Raw genomic sequence first — 15,604 nt, forward strand, 5'->3', positions numbered from 1 at the left:
CTCCCCTCCCCCGGCCTGGTGACACTGGCACAGTCTTTGGGCTCTTGCTCAGCATCCCCCCACTCACTGCCAGCACCTCTCAGGGCTGAAGTGCGTCACCAGCAACGCGCGTCTCTGGAATCCGGCCCCCCCTTCAGCTGGAGGCAGGTCACACTTAAAACGCTGCCCTGATGCGGCTGCACCACTGTAGCACTTCAGTGGGGACGCTCCTAGCCGACAGGAGAGCGTCTCCTGTCGTAGGTTCAGTACTCGCCTCCCCGAGAGGCGGGAGCTAGGCCGACACAGCGCTGTCTGCACCGGGGGATACCTCGATATAACCACGTCGCTCGGGGGGGGGGGGGGGGGGTTTCACACCTCTGAGCGACACAGTCATACCGCTCTCAGCCCGTAGTGTAGACCTGCCCTCGAATGACTGGGAAGGGGAGGTGTCCAGGGTGTGCGGGAAGCAGAGGCCCCTGCAGGCCACGCGAACTCTGCAAAGGCTGTCGCATGGCCTGAGTGGGGTGTAGCTTGTGCTAGGGGCAGCAGGACGGCGGGGACCTGCAGCTGACAGCGCCAGCCCCTCACAAGCAGCGGGAACGCCCTCCCTGAGTGCTGGGCCTGTCTCTCAGATGGCCCGACAGAGAAAGAAAAGGTCCGGCAGGGTCTCAGACACCCGCTAGCCAGGGGCAGAAGCCACAGGTGAGCAGGCAGCAGCAAGGTGCAGGGGCAGTGCCCTGGGGAGAAGCACGGTGCCATTACCTAGCTGCAGGAATCCTGCACAGGGGCCTCTCCCAGGCCAGCCCCAGTGCCCACCTTTCAAACAGCCTCTGGCTAGAAGGGGTCCCCAGTGCCCCAGGCAGGCCCCTCCCAGCCTTCTCCTGCCCAGGGAGGGCTCCTTCTCTGAGGCTGCAGGTCCCCCCAGCGTGCCATCCTCTTGCTGCACCTTCCACTCTACCCGTCCAGGGCACACAAAGTGGAGCACAGCTCCCCAGCGAGGACATGCACTGGCTGGGAATGCGTCACCACGCTCCTTTCTGCCTTGGCCCGGGACGGGGGCTTTGGAAATGGAGGTTGTGCACTGACGTATTTCCACTGAGCGTCCAGGCTGATCCCCAACCCCGTCTCTCTCAGGACTCACCTCCTCCCCTTCCCACACTGCGGGTTTAACAACAGAAATAACATGACACCCCCTCTCTCCCGCTCTCTGCCTTCCCAGCCTGCAGCAGAGAGAGCTTGCTTTGGTATGGGGGAGGCGATGTGACCCGATGCAAGGGGCTCTCTTTGTAAAGAAAAGAAAAGCGAAGGGCACAGGGAGGGGGGCCACGGTGCTGGTCGAGGTCCGGGACACATCAGGCTGCAGTTCTAGTTTGGATGCAAGGCCTCCCCACCCCGTGTCCTGCTCCAAGGCGTCTGCCATTTAGCAAAGAGCCCCTGCCAGTCTGCAGCAGGCAGGGGTGTGCTCTGCCTGTCACTCAGCAACAGGGTTCAGCAAAGCCATCCCACATTGAAAGCCCGTCACAGGGCACTGGCCCCTGCACAGTTACTAACCTGGTCCCTGGAGAAGGCTGTAAAGAGAGTCAGGTGCCCGCTCTTCACCAGCTCCTGCCACTCAGCCCCGCAGTAAAAGTCCTTGGATTTCTGTCGGCAGCCAAAAAATAAATAGTTCCCTGCAGAGAAACCGAAGGGGCACGTTGGAGTGAGCAGAGCTCCTCGAGGACTCGACTCTGAGCGGAGACACAGCCAGCCTCCCCCCGTCCCGGGGCGCACCCTCCCCCCGTCCCGGGGCGCACCCCTCCCCCCATCCCGGGGCGCACCCCTCCCCCTGTCCTGGGGCGCACCCCTCCCCCCGTCCCGGGGCGCACCCCTCCCCCCATCCCGGGGCACACCCCTCCCCCCGTCCCGGGGCGCACCCTTCGGTGGCAAGGAGGGGGCCTGCAGGAATCATTCCCAGGCGAGCTCCTCACCTTTCCTGCCGTGTGCAACGCGCTCTTGTATGGCTGCTCGGAAGGGTGCCACTCCCGTGCCAGGGCCAATCATGATGATGGGGGTGTCTGGCTCCACAGGGAACTTCATCCCCCCCCTCTTCACCCACAGAGGCACCCGGACAGCCCCTGCAAAAGGACCAGGCCAGGTACAGTCAGGCCCTAGAACTGCAACTGCAATGTAAGCAGCAGGCATCGGCCTGGCAGAGCACTGCCCCGGGGGAAGCTTGGCCTTGTGCCAGCCAGCCATCATCAGGTGCTATAGGGAGAAATACAGACAGAGCAGAGAGGGAAGTGGCAGCCTGCATGTCATGGGCCCGAGGAAGCCGCTAAGTGCTGCAGCCCTGTGGACATGCTCAGGGCATTTGGGGAGATGGACTAAATACGACCCCATCGTTCTTCCATCCATGGAGCCAAATCGTCATTGTTCTACCAGGCGCCGGCATGAACCCCAGAGACCATGGCAGCGGCACAGCAGGGAGCAGCCGCAGGGCCAGCTCCTCGCATAAACCTAGCCCTGGTGGGCGGGAGGGGCAGTGGTGGAGGAGAATCGGTCACCCCGATGGCGGCGTTCGGAGCGGCAGGACTGACCACGGTGAGAGCAGTTGGGAAGGTCCAGCTACCCTGACAAAGGGATGGCTTCCTGCCCCCCGTCTCCTCCCCGGGGATCCCTGTGACGGAGCAGAGGGCCACGCCCCAGGGAGGGAGAGGGCTCCCTTGAGACGGACAAGGATGATGCATTTAACAGAAACACTCGCCTGCCCAGGGTCAGTGCAGGACCCTGGAGGCTGGACTCAGCACTTGTTCTGCAGCAGGGTTTGGAAGAGGGAGAGGAGCTCGGGTCCTTAGGGTGGGGGCTGGATGGATCAGGCAGTCAGAGAGGGGCTGCGTGCCAAGGGGAAAGCAGGGCAGTCAGCGCTGGGTCACTGTTCACAGAGTACCATGAAGAGGAGGGAGGCAGGGCCTTCGGCCTCTCGCCAAGCTAACCCGTGCCCAACTCCGTGCAGGCTCTCTGGCACAGAGGGGGACATGCCCGTGGCCTAGGGGCAGTGGGGCACCCAGAGCTCTGCCTGTGATCCCGAGTGACCAGTTACCTTGCTGCGGGCGGAGGGATGCCAGCCAGGTTGAGCAGAGGCCACGTCGGGGTTTGCTGAGGCGTGTCTTGTACTGCACCACAGCCAGGAGGATCTGGAGTCTGTTGGGGAGAGCCTGGGTGCAGAGAGGTGTGCTGTCAAACAGCCTGGACACAACAGGCCCACCGAGCCAGCCAGGCCCTCCCGACTAACACCACGGGAGACCAGGGCAAAGCCCCGTGTAGCCCCGCAAAGGGCACCTGGCCCAGCCAGAGATGAGCGCAGTGGGGGTGGTGCAGAACCAGAGGGACAGACGGGCTCAGCTGATGCGGCAGGAGATGGGACAGGGGAGTGGCTGGAGCACTGGTTTGCAGGAGGGGGCCTGTGGTCTGACTGGGGCAGTTCCTGGGCCCGATGCTCTCCCCACCCGGGAGGTACTTCCTAGCCTGAGGCTGCCATTTTGGCAGCAGATCACGGAATCCCTCCTTTCAAAGCTCACCCCTGACTGGCCAGCCCCTGCAGGCACGGAGCGCCTCGCATGCAGGAGACAGTCCCGGCAGAAGCCCTCTCGACACCGCCAGACCGAGGGGACGGGCCAGCCCCAAAGGCTGAAGAACCCCAGGACGGAAGGGAAAATCCTACTAGCTACTGGGCAACTCCCGTTCACGCCCTCACTCCCCACGGGACAGGCGTCTGAGTGCCATCTACTGGTGGGGACAGGCAACGACTACACCCGCTGCCTTACATGACCCATGCTGGCGATACAATACCACTGTCACACCCATACCCAGAGTGCAGGGTGGCCCAACAGTCCCCACCTGCGGCACGCCCAGGCCAGACACCCCTCACCTCATCGCAGCCCTTGGTCCATAGGGCCGGGGAAATAGCAGGGATCCCTTGGGCTACATTCAGCGCCAAAGCTCCCGTGACTCCCAGGGGCGCAGGAGTGAGGAAACGTGAATGGCCAGAGCTGGAGGTTGGTGTCTATACGGAACTGGCCATTCAACAGTCTCCACAGCAAGGGGTGGAGCCTGTGAGAGTTGTGGAGTCTGCAGGATAAAGGAGCAGACAGCTCCTTCCTCTCTGGGCACTGTTGGGGTCCCGAGCGAAGAGCCTTCTCAGGGCAGTGAGTCGTCAGCCCTAGCCCAGCGACTACGTGGGAGAACAGGAATACTGGAGCTCCTTACCAGCATGGAGGAGGCGATGGAAAAGGCACGGGGCTGGATCCGGGGGATGAGGTCGAGCAGGTAGTCAAGCGGAACAGCACAAGTGGTGTGAGGGAAATCGCAGAGGACCTGGGAACACCAAAGAGACGTGAGAAAGGAGGACAGGACCAGGGAGATGGTCTGCCCTTCCTTCGGGATGGGCCATGGAGAGAAACCCCTGAGCCTGGCAGAAGCAGCCCTTTACTCAGCTGTCCAATGCTGGTAATGACACAGATGGCATCTGCCCAACACCCCCCTACACAGCCTTTCAGGAGGGATGTTGATAAACTGGAGAGGGTTCAGAGAAGAGCCATGAGATTGATACGAGGATTGGAAAACCTGCCTTAGAGCGACACTCAAGGAGCTCAATCTATTTAGCTTAACCAGTCAATAAGAACCTAACTGGGGAACAAATATTTAATAATGGGCTCTTCGATCTAGCAGAGAAAGTGTAACACGGCCCAGTGGCTGGAAACTGAAGCTAGACAAATTCGGACCGGAACTAAGGCCGACGTTTGTAACAGTGAGAGTAATTAACCTTTGGAACAACTCACCAATGGTGGTGGTGGAGTCCCCATCACTGGCTATTTGTATATCAAGGTTGGATGTTTGTCTAACAGATCTGCTCTAGGGATGATTGTGGGGCAGGTCTCTGGCCTGTGCGATACAGGGGGTCAGACGAGATGATCACAATGGTCCTTCCTGGCCTGGGTGTTTCTGACTCGACACACACGGCTACCACTCTGTTCTCCTGGAAGGCAACCTGTGAGCAGGGCAGCCTGCGGCCACCTCCTTGACACTGGTAGGCCCTCCAGACGTGCTTGTGCTCTGCCCACCCCCACACCAGAGCCCTCCGTGGGCTCCCAGCCCTTGTCTCCTTCACAGAGTGCTCCGCACCGAGGAAAGGGAACCTGGTACTGTGGAGAGCAATATGTACCGGACATAGTTTCAGCACTGGGGCATGCAAGCCCAACCTTGCTGCCGGTGTCTAGGGCTTCCTGGCCAAACTGTCTAAGCCAATAAAGAAGGTTCTTTTCTTGCCCTTCCTCCCCCGCATTAAAAAACCTGGGAAATTCCATAGGAAAAAAATGTGTGTGAAGGGAACAGCAAAGTTGCAAATTAAGTCCAAGTCAGGGAATGTCCAGGTCCCGGTGCCCTTGTATGTGTGCATTACACCCCGGGTCTTTCAGCCCAGGACCACGTGCATCCTCGTTCAGTGCCCAGCTAGGACAGCGGGAGGTGAAGGAGATGGGACTCATCGTGAGAGAGCCCTTAGCCCTCCAGTAGGGTAGGGAAGTGGGGCTGGGGGCTGACAGGGAGGAGAGGAGCGGGGGGGGGGGGAGAAAGTAATCACATGCAAGGAGGGCACAGCCTAATCCTCCAACACACTAGGACGACCCCCACCACTTTCTCTTGTTTCCTCAACTCTCCCCCCCCGCTCCCCTCACCCCCAGGAAGAGCCCAACTCACCCTAACACACCCCTCAGCAACCCTCCTTGGCCTCCAAGGGCTGCCTGGGACTCTGCTCTTGGCTGTTACAGGGACTGCGCCAGGGGCACACTTCTCCGCGAGGGCCGACCTGCTGCCCAGCCCGGGGAAGGGTGGAGCAGGCACACGGTCCTTGCCGACCCTCGCTGTGCCTTACTTCGTCTCAATCGTCCAGCTTCAGGGAGAGAAGCAAGGCCAAGCAGAGCCAAGAACTCAACGCAGCTCTCCACAGAAAGTCCCCACTCCCCCCCGCCAGGTTCCTCCAGCTGCCCTACCTCCAAGGTGGTCCTGCGGGGCCGGTTGCAGTAGCTGTAGAGCTCCTCCTGGCCCTGCGCAGAGCTGAATTCCTGCAGCTTCTCCCGCTCCAGTTCGTTTGGCGAGAACCAGGACAAGAGCTCGAAGAAAGAGCGACGGGGAACACAGGAAATGTCCAGGTAGCAGGCGACCAGGTGCTGGATGGTGCATGGCTGCGGCAAGTGGGCAGGAAGGGGGGTTCCTGCAAGGGAAGGCATGAGGCCAAGAGAGCTCTTGAGACTGGCGCTGACCCAAGTAAGGGGCAAGAAGCCTGGCTGCACAACTGCCCAAGGAGCTCCCTCCCCCACACCTAGGGCTGCCTCAGCTCGGAGCCTGACTGGAGCCGGAGAGGCTCTGCAATGGCAGAAGACACGTACGGTGCAGCGAGTGAGTGATGCTGCAGCCAGCTGAAGCGGGTTCAGTTGTTCCTAGGGGAGCCCAAAGCAAAAGTAACTGAGTCACCCCAGCGAATGGATTTGCCAGCACCCAGGGGAGCCCAGTCGAAGCTCCCCAGGACAGGTGACTTACCTGAGCTGTAACTGGTGCTTCGAGCTGCGGGTGCAGACGTGTGTTGCACTCAGGTGCGTTTGCACGTCGCACATGAAGAGTTGAAGACACTTTTCCTACAGCAGAATCCGCTAGGGCAGCAGGCACTTGGTGTCTCCTTGTGGCCCCTCCCCAGGCTATATAAGGGCGGCACCAACCGAACCCCCCTCAGTTCTTTCCCTCGAGAGAGGCAGACTAGGACTCCAATGACGAGGGCTGGAGGGTGGGTCGCAGAACAGACGTCTGCATCCACAGCTCAGAGAACAACTGCAGCAGGAAAAGCAGCTCCGGCTCTCCATGCCCTAGGTGCAGACACGCCTGAGTGCAAGGCACATCTGCAAACACTTGAGGAACCAGCCACAGCATTGTCCCTGCCAGCCCGCGGAGCCCTCACTGCTCCTCTCTGCTCCACTCCCCCGGCCACCCTGCGTGGCCACCCCCCCCCCCCCCCCCCCCGGCCACCCCGCGCGGCCACCCCTCCCCTCCCCCTCCCTGGCCACCCCGTGCGGCCACCACTCCCCGTCCCCTCCCTGGCCACCCCGCACAGCCACCGCTCCCCGCCCCGTCCCCTTGCTGCCCATAGCCTGAGACGGGGGAGGCTGGGGGTGCTGCAGAGAAGAGTGGGTGCTGACTCACAGGAACGGATTTTCTTCGCTGTCTTGTGTCTGTGGATCTCACTCCAGATGCGCGGGCACCTCCGGGATGCGAGAGGCGAATCTTTGACCAGCAGGGTCTGTTGGCCTGTGACCTGCAATCCTTGTGCCCCGCCCGCCTGGGGGCTTGTAGGGCAGAGCAGCCCTGGCTGTCTCTGATCCCCTGGTTAGTTCAGAACCCCAGCAGAGATGGACGATGAAAGGAGCAGGGCCGGAGGGCAGGCTGGGGGGCCACACGGCCAAACCACCTCAAAGCAGCACAGCTACTGGCAGATCTGTCTCCAAGTTTCTGTCTGGGTGGGTCCCCACTTGTGGTGGCTAGATACACCCACCCACCAACAGGCGGGAGCAAGGACCGTGGAACTGCTCTCCTGAGCCCGGATCCGGGTGCTAATGGATTGTCACAGTCTGCGCTGGTTCTGGGTAGAGTCTAGCCCTCTGGAACAGCCTCCCAACAGGGGTTGTGGGGGGCAAAGAATGAATTCGCTTTAAGCGGAAGGTGGACACATGTCTGAGTGGATTGTACGATGGGGTTGCTTGTGATGGTGGGGGGCAGGGCTCAAACCAGAAGGGACCTGGCTGCTATGTCTTATGTACCTAAAACTCATGCATCAGGTCCTCAGCTGGGGGATGCTCCCCTCCCCAGCCTGTTCTCTGGGGTTTGGTTTCTTTCCTCTGATGCACCAGGGCTGGCCCTGGCTGGAGATGCAGGGTCAGGGCTCTGAGCGTGTTCTCTCTCAGGTGCTTGGCTCGATGGATCTTGCTAGCTGATTGCCCTGCGTGGGCTCAGGAAGGAATCTCCCCCCAGCTCAGATTGGCAGTGATCTGGGGGTGCTCACCTGCCTCTGGAGTGCCCATGTGCAGGTCACTGCCAGGAGTATTTGGGTGTATCTCGTTTCATTCTTTCCTTGACACTGGTGCACCTGGGCCCCTCCTGGTCTCTGCCTGTGGCTGTGACGCTTTCGTCTCATCGCGGTGCTGGGGGCAGAGTGCACGTGCTGCCGGCCTGTCATCCACAGGGGATCAGACCAGTCGAGCTGGAGACCCCTGCTGGCCTTACATGCTCTGCACACTCCCAGGACAGGAGCGCTCCTGAGGCAAGCTGAAGAGACTGGCTGGGCTCCAGCTGCGTGGGCTCTGACTCCTGACCACCGGGACAAGAGCTGCACTAAATACATGGCGATGGGCTGGGCTGGCCAGGGCAGGTCTCGGGGCAGGTGGCGATGGGCTGGGCTGGCCGGGGCAGGTCTCGGGGCAGGTGGCGATGGGCCGGGCTGCCCAGGGCGGGTCTTGGGGCGGGTGGTGATGGGCTGGGCTGGCCGGGGCAGGTCTCGGGGCGGGTGGCGATGGGCTGGGCTGCCCGGGGCAGGTCTCGGGGTGGGTGGCGATGGGCCAGGCTGCCCAGGGCGGGTGGTGATGGGCTGGGCTGGCCGGGGCAGGTCTCGGGGCGGGTGGTGATGGGCCGGGCTGCCCAGGGCGGGTCTTGGGGCGGGTGGTGATGGGCTGGGCTGCCCGGGGTGGGTCTCGGGGCAGGCGGCGATGGGCCGGGCTGGCTGGGGCGGGAGGCGATGGGCCGGGCTGGCTGGGGCGGGAGGCGATGGGCCAGGCTGGCTGAGGCGGGTCTCTGGGAAGAGAGGGGCTGGCCCAGTACTGATTTCTGGGGCGCTTATGAAAGACAACGGAGGAAGACGAGCTTCTGGGGTCTCGCTGGAGGAGCCAATGGTGCCTCCTGGGGCCGAAGTGCTAGACCAGAGGGGTAGTCTGGGCTGGTCCCCAAGTGATGCCCGCTGGGGCAGTCCTGGGCCCTTGGGAGGAACGTGTCTGGGTGATCCTGGGCCCCCACACTGAACCCCTGGAGCTGACCAGGCAGTAAAGCGAGGAGCCGCCGGAGGGCAGGAGCTTCCCGACAGGTCAGCTCTGAAGAGAGGCTCATAGACTCCTAGACTTTAAGGTCAGAAGGGACCATTATGATCATCTAGTCTGACCTCCTGCACAACGCAGGCCGCAGAGCCTCACCCACCCACTCCTGTAACAAACCCCTGACCTATGTCTGAGCTGCTGAAGTCCTCAACTTGTGGTTTAAAGACTTCAAGGTGCAGAGAATCCTCCAGCAAGTGACCCGTGCCCCACGCTGCAGAGGAAGGTGAAAATTCCTTCCCGACCCCAAATATGGCGATCAGCTAAACCCTGAGCATGTGGGCAAGACTCACCAGCAAGACACCCAGGAAAGAATTCTCTGTAGTAACTCAGATCCCACCACATCTAACATCCCAGCACAAGCCATTGGGCATATTTACCGCTAATAGTCAAAGATGAATTAATTGCCAAAATTAGGCTATCCCATCATACCATCCCCTCCATAAACTTATCAAGCTTAGTTCTGAAGCCAGATATGTCTTTTGCCCCCACTGCTCCCCTTGGCAGGCTGTTCCAGAACGTCACTCCTCTGATGGTTAGGGTGCTGGGATGCTGCAGGTGGAGCCCACTGAGCTCTGTCTCACGGCCCTGGCGCTAGGGGGAACTGAGGGGCCCGCTCTGCCCATCATGCCCTCAGGAGGGGGAGGGCGAGGACGCAGGCTAGACACTGCTGGTCAAATCCCGATCTCCCACATCTGGAGTGGGACCACACGGCCAGACTGGAAGCCCAGACAAGGGAGGGAGCCTCTCCCCGGTGTCACGAGACAGAGAAGGACAGCCAAGCCAGCAGTGGCTGACTAGCTCTCCTGCAATCTCCCAGGCTCCAAAGCCCAAGAAAGCAGAGACCGGAGCTGGAACAGAGCCGCCGAATGGGCGGTCCCATCCTGGCAGGGAGAGGAAGGAGCGGGGGGTGGGGGCGCGTACCGGGCTCAGAGGGCTTCAGCACGAAGCATCTGTCTGGATCCAGGCGCAGGAGTTGGCAGAACTGCTGCACGTCCTCAGGGGCATTCCGGGGCTGGATCATCACCACGTCTCCCGCACTGTACCTGCAGGGCACGTGCCAGCTGAGCATAGCCGCTGGGCATCACCGCTGCCAGCACCTCCCGCACAGCCAACCGCAGCAGAGGGAGGGGAGCTCACAGGCCCCTGCAGAGGGCGGGGTCCGAAAGGGGGATTGCCAAGCAGTGGGAGGAAGGTGGAAGCCTGTTCCTCACTGCAGGCCCCTCCTCACTCTGCCCAGCTCCCTGCCGCCTCAGTTTCCAACAGCAACAAGTGAATCCCGATCAGTACCGGGTGCAGTGCCATCCCAATCCCCAGCTAGGGCCAAAATACAGCCCAGTTTTCCACCAGCTCTGCTGAGTAGGGAGCCAGCCCACCAGGGGCTAAACGGCTGGAGACTAGGCGCCACTGAGGCCCATTAAACCGTGGGGCCCAGCATCCTTGCAGAAACCCGGAGCGGAGTGGCCGGGGAGGGGGAAATGGAGGCCGTGCGGCCTGGGGAACACATTAATCCCTTCCTGTGGGATCAGGTCAGCTCCCCTCCCGAGCAGCGCCTGCAGAGCGGTGGGGCCCACCGTTGCGCAGGTGGAGAGGCGGACAACAGGACAACGAGGAGAGGTGCAGAAAGCCAAACACTGATGGCCCTGCTCAGATTGATAAACCTACTGAACGAGTCTCTGCTCTGGCCAGCAAGAGACCCCTGGAGAAAGAAACCCCCCTTCTTCAGGGCAGCGAGCCAGCAGGGACAGAGAGTGGCTGAGGTCACGGGGTCACTGCCACAGAAAAACATCTAGCGTCACTGTGAGCACAAGGAGGGGCCAGGGCAGCTCCCATTCCACACGTCCGCTAGGAGCCCAGTGCGTCTAGGGGTGACTCACTCAATCCCAGAGCCTGTGACATCAAACTCAATGAGCCGGACGTCCTGAAAGTGTGATTCCGCCGTGACTCTGAGGTTGGACACCACCTGGGCAGCAAAGGGGTGCAGCTCTGAGGGGGCCTGCCTGGCTGCCTCCCCGTCGCAGCCACTGGAGCGCTCATCCAGAAAATGCAGAGTGAACTTGGAAGGTAAACTGCAGGGAAGAACAATGTGGCACAGTCAGTTCCATTGCACGGCCTCTCTGGGCCAGTGGTGGTTAGCGCCAGTCGCCCCCAAAGCCCGGAGCATTGCCTGGGTACCATCTGCAGGCTACTCCCAAACTCAGAGGCACCCAAATGTGCCCCAAACCGCTGCCAGGAGCCAGGCTAGCTCTGCAGTATGAGCACAGCCTGAGGGCACAGAAACAGAGCACAACCCAGCCAGTCTGCCAAGCAGAGCCCCGCAGCCAGATCCTCCACAGGGAGAAACCAAGGCCAGATGCATTCTGGGGCAGCCAGAGCCAGGCTCCAGCATCAGCTGGTCCCAGAAAGGACACAGTAAATCTGCCAGGCTTCCAAGCACGCCAGGGACATGAGGTGTGCAGACGAGGTGCACAGAACCCCTGCAGAGCAGTACAGCCGAGAGCAACCCCCAGGCCACTGACACAGGGACCGGGCAGCAGGGAAATGCCTGCAGCAAAAGCCCACCCCAGGGACACAGAGAGCGGTGCAGAATCCAGGGAGCCTTTCCCACATGGGGCAGCAGAGGGAGCTCTCCCTTCCCCAGCTAAAGGAGAATGGACGGGCGTCCAGAAGGCCCCAGAGGAGTCTCCCCACCCCATGGAGCTAGCGGGACTCCCCTGCTGGTGCCCCACTGTCCCCACAGCAGAGAGCAGGACTCCTGGCTGGGAACACGACCCGTGACAGAAACGCAGCCTGGCAGGTGGGTCAGTGCGCGGTATCCCATAGCCCCTCTTCTGGGGCAGAGGTCAGAGTCCCATGGAACAGTACCAGCCCCAGGCTGCCTGAGCCCCCTTCCCCCGCACACATCCCCAGCCAGGCCTCTGTGCAGTACCGGGGAAGGGGAGACTCCCAAGCTGAGCCCCCTTTCCCTGTGGGAGGGTCCCCAGGGCAGGAGTGGGGCCCACAGAACCTGCAGCTGCTCATAGGGGAGCTCTGCTACGATAAGCCTGATGGTTGGGGGCAAGGCAAATGCCATATTTAGGGCTGTCGCAGCCTGGACTGTGTCCCTTTAAATGGTTCGCCATGAAAGACCTTCTGTGACACTGGCAGAGCAGGTGCCAGCTCATGCCAAGGCCCCCAGACCCCAACTGAACACTGACGAATGCATGGCTGGAAACCCGTCTGACTCACCCGTGTGTTAGTATTGTTAAAACAGGTATTAGATTGATAACCGTGGGTTTTCTGTCTAGGCTTTATGAAATGCTTGTATCATGCTGCATGTATTGAGCTCACTTAACACCTGTACCCCATGGTATAAGGTTATATTAAGCGTTTGCAGTGGAAACCTGTGTGACTGTGTAGCTCACCAAACAGGAAAGAAGAGTTAGTTAATGTAAAGACTGGCTTCCTACAGAAGGTGGTAGGTCCTGCCCACAGGATGGCCCACATGAGCCATCGTGAAACATCAGAGGACAAAGACTTTGGTGATTTCTCCCCCCACACCCATGAAGAGGAGACACGCACAAGGACCCATCCCATCAGCCTGAACTCTGGGGCAAGGGAATAAAAATTCCTGACAAGAAGAAACTGGGTCTCTATGCTACTGGACTTGGAGAAGGCAAGATTTCTAAGCATAAGCAAGGGATCCCCAGTGCTTGGCATGGGTTAGCCCTAGAGGACATATAGAGTTTGGGTATTACAGCAGCTTCTATTACCTGTTAGAACCTAAGAGTGTAAACTCATTTGTGTGTGTACGTTTATCTGCTTTAACTTTGTAAATAACTCTCTCATTTCTTTTTCTTAGTTAATAAGCCTTTAGTTAGAGTAGAACCTCGCTTATCTGAGCCTCCGTTATCCAGCTCTCCATATTAACCGAACTAGGCGGTGGGGCTTCGGCTGTCAGCCCTGGGCGGCAAGGCTGACAGTCCGAGCCCTGCCCATTCTCCTGATTATCTGAATTTTTAATGATCCGATCCGGTCCTGGTCCCAATGAGATCGGATAAACGGGGTTGCACTGTAATTTATTATAAGACTGGCTACATGCGTTGTCTTTGGTGCAGGATCTAAAGGTGCAATCCCCTGGGGTAAGTGACTGGTCCTTTGGGACTGGGAGTAACCTGAATATTGTGATTTTTGGTGTAAGGGACCATTTATCACAAAGGCAGGCTTGCGTGGATGGCAAGACAGACTGGAGTACCCGAGGGGACTGTCTGTGACTCCATGTTAAGGCTGCTGTTCACACTTGACATTTGGTTGGTGAAATCTCTGTATAGAACTCACAACCAGTTTGGGGTGTGTGCCCTGCTCCTTGACAGTCTGCCCTGCGGTTGGTACTCATGTCCCTGAGCCACTCCAGACAGCCTGACACCTTCCTTTTCTACTGTGTGCCGGACGGGTTGAAGCAAGGCTCCTCCGTCCAGGGTGTGTCCGGGGCTCTGGCAACCGGGGCAGGACGCTTCCAACCCAGCATACAGGGCAGAGTTGTGTGCCCACAAGGACCAGCCTGGGAAAGCAGTATTTCAAGGCAGCATGTGCAACCAATCAGCTTTCCCCTAGCCAGCAGTGGCTGGAAGGCAGTAGACGGTCTGCGCCCACCCTTGGTACTCACAGGACATCTGGGCCGATAATGCCAAGGCCAGGAGGCAGAGGGTACAAGGGTAGGATCCTTCCCCACAAGTCCAGTAGCCAGGGATCAACCACTGCATCCGGCCTGCAGGAGGTAAATACAAACTGCAGCAGGGCTGGGGGACTGCTGGGACCCTGCCCTGCTGCGTCCCCGTTACCCCCAAACTTCAGAAACCTTCTTCCTGCAACGCTGCCCTAGTGTGGCAAGCGTGGTTCCTTCAGTCAGCCAGAGGGGGCACCAGAGGGATATAAGCCGCCAGCTCCCAGCCCCCGCAGCCCAGCTGAACGGGGACTGCCCATGGCAGGGCATGTGGCAATGAAGCTACGTAACTTGGACGCCCCCGCCGGTGCTGAGCATCCGTTCCACTTCTCCCAGCATGGAGGGCTGGTCACCAGGCTGGGCCCTCTGTGTAGTCCCACTTGGAGGAGCAGCAGTAGGCAGAGGTGACAATACAGATGCCTGACAGGTAGGTGCTGCCCAGCCAGTCCCTGTGGAGGGGTCACACGGGCAAACTGGAACAGTGACAGCGTTCTAGGGAGGAATCTCAAACCAGGCCCTGAGTTCAGAGAAGAGACTCTTCAGACCCAAGTGCAGCGGCCTCCCATGAGCTCCCTGAAGCAATGAGCCTGGGGGGAACCCCAGGGGCTCTTTCCCATGGGCCAGGAGCTCTGGGTAGCCTGGCGATAGCTCTGCGGTGGGTTAGGTGCACATTCTGTAGCAGGTCCTGGCAGCTGCACTCTGGACGGGACAGCCGACCCAGTTAGAACATGAGGGTGAGATTTTACTTCGACGTGAACTGGCTTCGATCATGGGTGAAAATCAGTGCAGCAGGTTTCAGCCTGCCGGTCCCTGCTGGACGTGTGACAAAACCACAAGACTGGCGGGGATAAGGGGGCAGTCTCGTCAGGACTGGACGAGTTGGCGGGGCTGCAGGTCAGGAATGGGGAAAATCAGCAGTGCGAGGTTGGGGGGGGACCCAGGATTAGAACCGAGGGGGTGGGCTGCAGGCCAGGTGTGCAGAGCATTAGCAGAGACTGAGGGGACCAGGCAGCCAGGCCTGGAAAGCCAGGAAAGGACCGAGGTGTGCGTGGCGAGGGGGAGGGGATGAACAGCAGGGGAATACAGGTAAATAAGCAGAGCTGTGGGGAGGAGCCAGGCCTGGACTAGCAGGGAGGGCAGCTAGTCAGATTTCAGGGGCCAGGAGCAGAGCTGTTGCAGGGGTGTGAGCCCGCCCTGGGAAATCACAGCCCGCTGCCTTGCCCTACAGGCCGAGCTGGGGGTGCAGCACTCACAGCCCTAGCGGGAGCTGGAGGACTGAAGCCACAGGGGGGATCCTGACAGCAGCCCCTCCCCCAGGCAGTGCGCTTACCCCAAGTCGTGCTGGTCGTCCCCCAAGGCTACTGGCAGGATGGGGCTGGCCCCGAGCTGCTGCAGCCGCTTGTGCAGCTTCTTCGCAACAAAATTAAACCTGGGCCAAGAAGAATCAGAGACACAGACACAGTTGGGGGGGGAGGGGACTTTACCCTTGGGAGCACGCAATCCCACTGCTGCCGGGGCAGCGAAGCAGTGGGGCTGGTCCCTGCCCCAGCCCCCCACAAACCTGGTTGCTCTGCCCCACGTGCACATTCTGTCCTGTTGCCGAGCCGATACGACTGACTGGGCTCCCCCAGCTGAGGGGGATGGACCGGGGTGCAGTTGCTCCCAGGGAGGGGCTGGCTGGTTTTCAAGGATTTTTTTAGTGTCAATACAAAAGAATCTCCTACCCTCCCATCAGCCTTTGAATGCACAGAAAACAGGCTCT

The 15,604-nt window shown here is 60.2% G+C and overlaps 1 protein-coding gene across 3 annotated transcripts in view; it reads right to left on the reverse strand.

The window, feature by feature from the left end:
* NDOR1 (NADPH dependent diflavin oxidoreductase 1) overlaps positions 1 to 15,604 on the reverse strand; it is a 39,099-nt gene that overhangs the window by 17,424 nt on the left and 6,071 nt on the right. For all 3 annotated transcript variants that reach the window (XM_029913106.1, XM_029913105.1, XM_029913104.1), the window contains exons 5-13: positions 15,173 to 15,271; positions 13,786 to 13,887; positions 11,018 to 11,209; positions 10,065 to 10,186; positions 6,006 to 6,226; positions 4,225 to 4,332; positions 3,059 to 3,173; positions 1,947 to 2,093; positions 1,531 to 1,649 (exon numbers count right to left, since the gene is read on the reverse strand). In XM_029913106.1, coding sequence (XP_029768966.1) covers positions 1,531 to 1,649; positions 1,947 to 2,093; positions 3,059 to 3,173; positions 4,225 to 4,332; positions 6,006 to 6,226; positions 10,065 to 10,186; positions 11,018 to 11,209; positions 13,786 to 13,887; positions 15,173 to 15,271 — 1,225 coding nt within the window. The remainder of the gene's footprint in view (positions 1 to 1,530; positions 1,650 to 1,946; positions 2,094 to 3,058; positions 3,174 to 4,224; positions 4,333 to 6,005; positions 6,227 to 10,064; positions 10,187 to 11,017; positions 11,210 to 13,785; positions 13,888 to 15,172; positions 15,272 to 15,604) is intronic.

The sequence above is a fragment of the Terrapene carolina genome, unplaced genomic scaffold (genome assembly GCF_002925995.2).
Source record: "Terrapene carolina triunguis isolate 2854851 unplaced genomic scaffold, T_m_triunguis-2.0 Scaffold449, whole genome shotgun sequence".
Classification (NCBI taxonomy): Eukaryota; Metazoa; Chordata; order Testudines; family Emydidae; genus Terrapene; species Terrapene triunguis.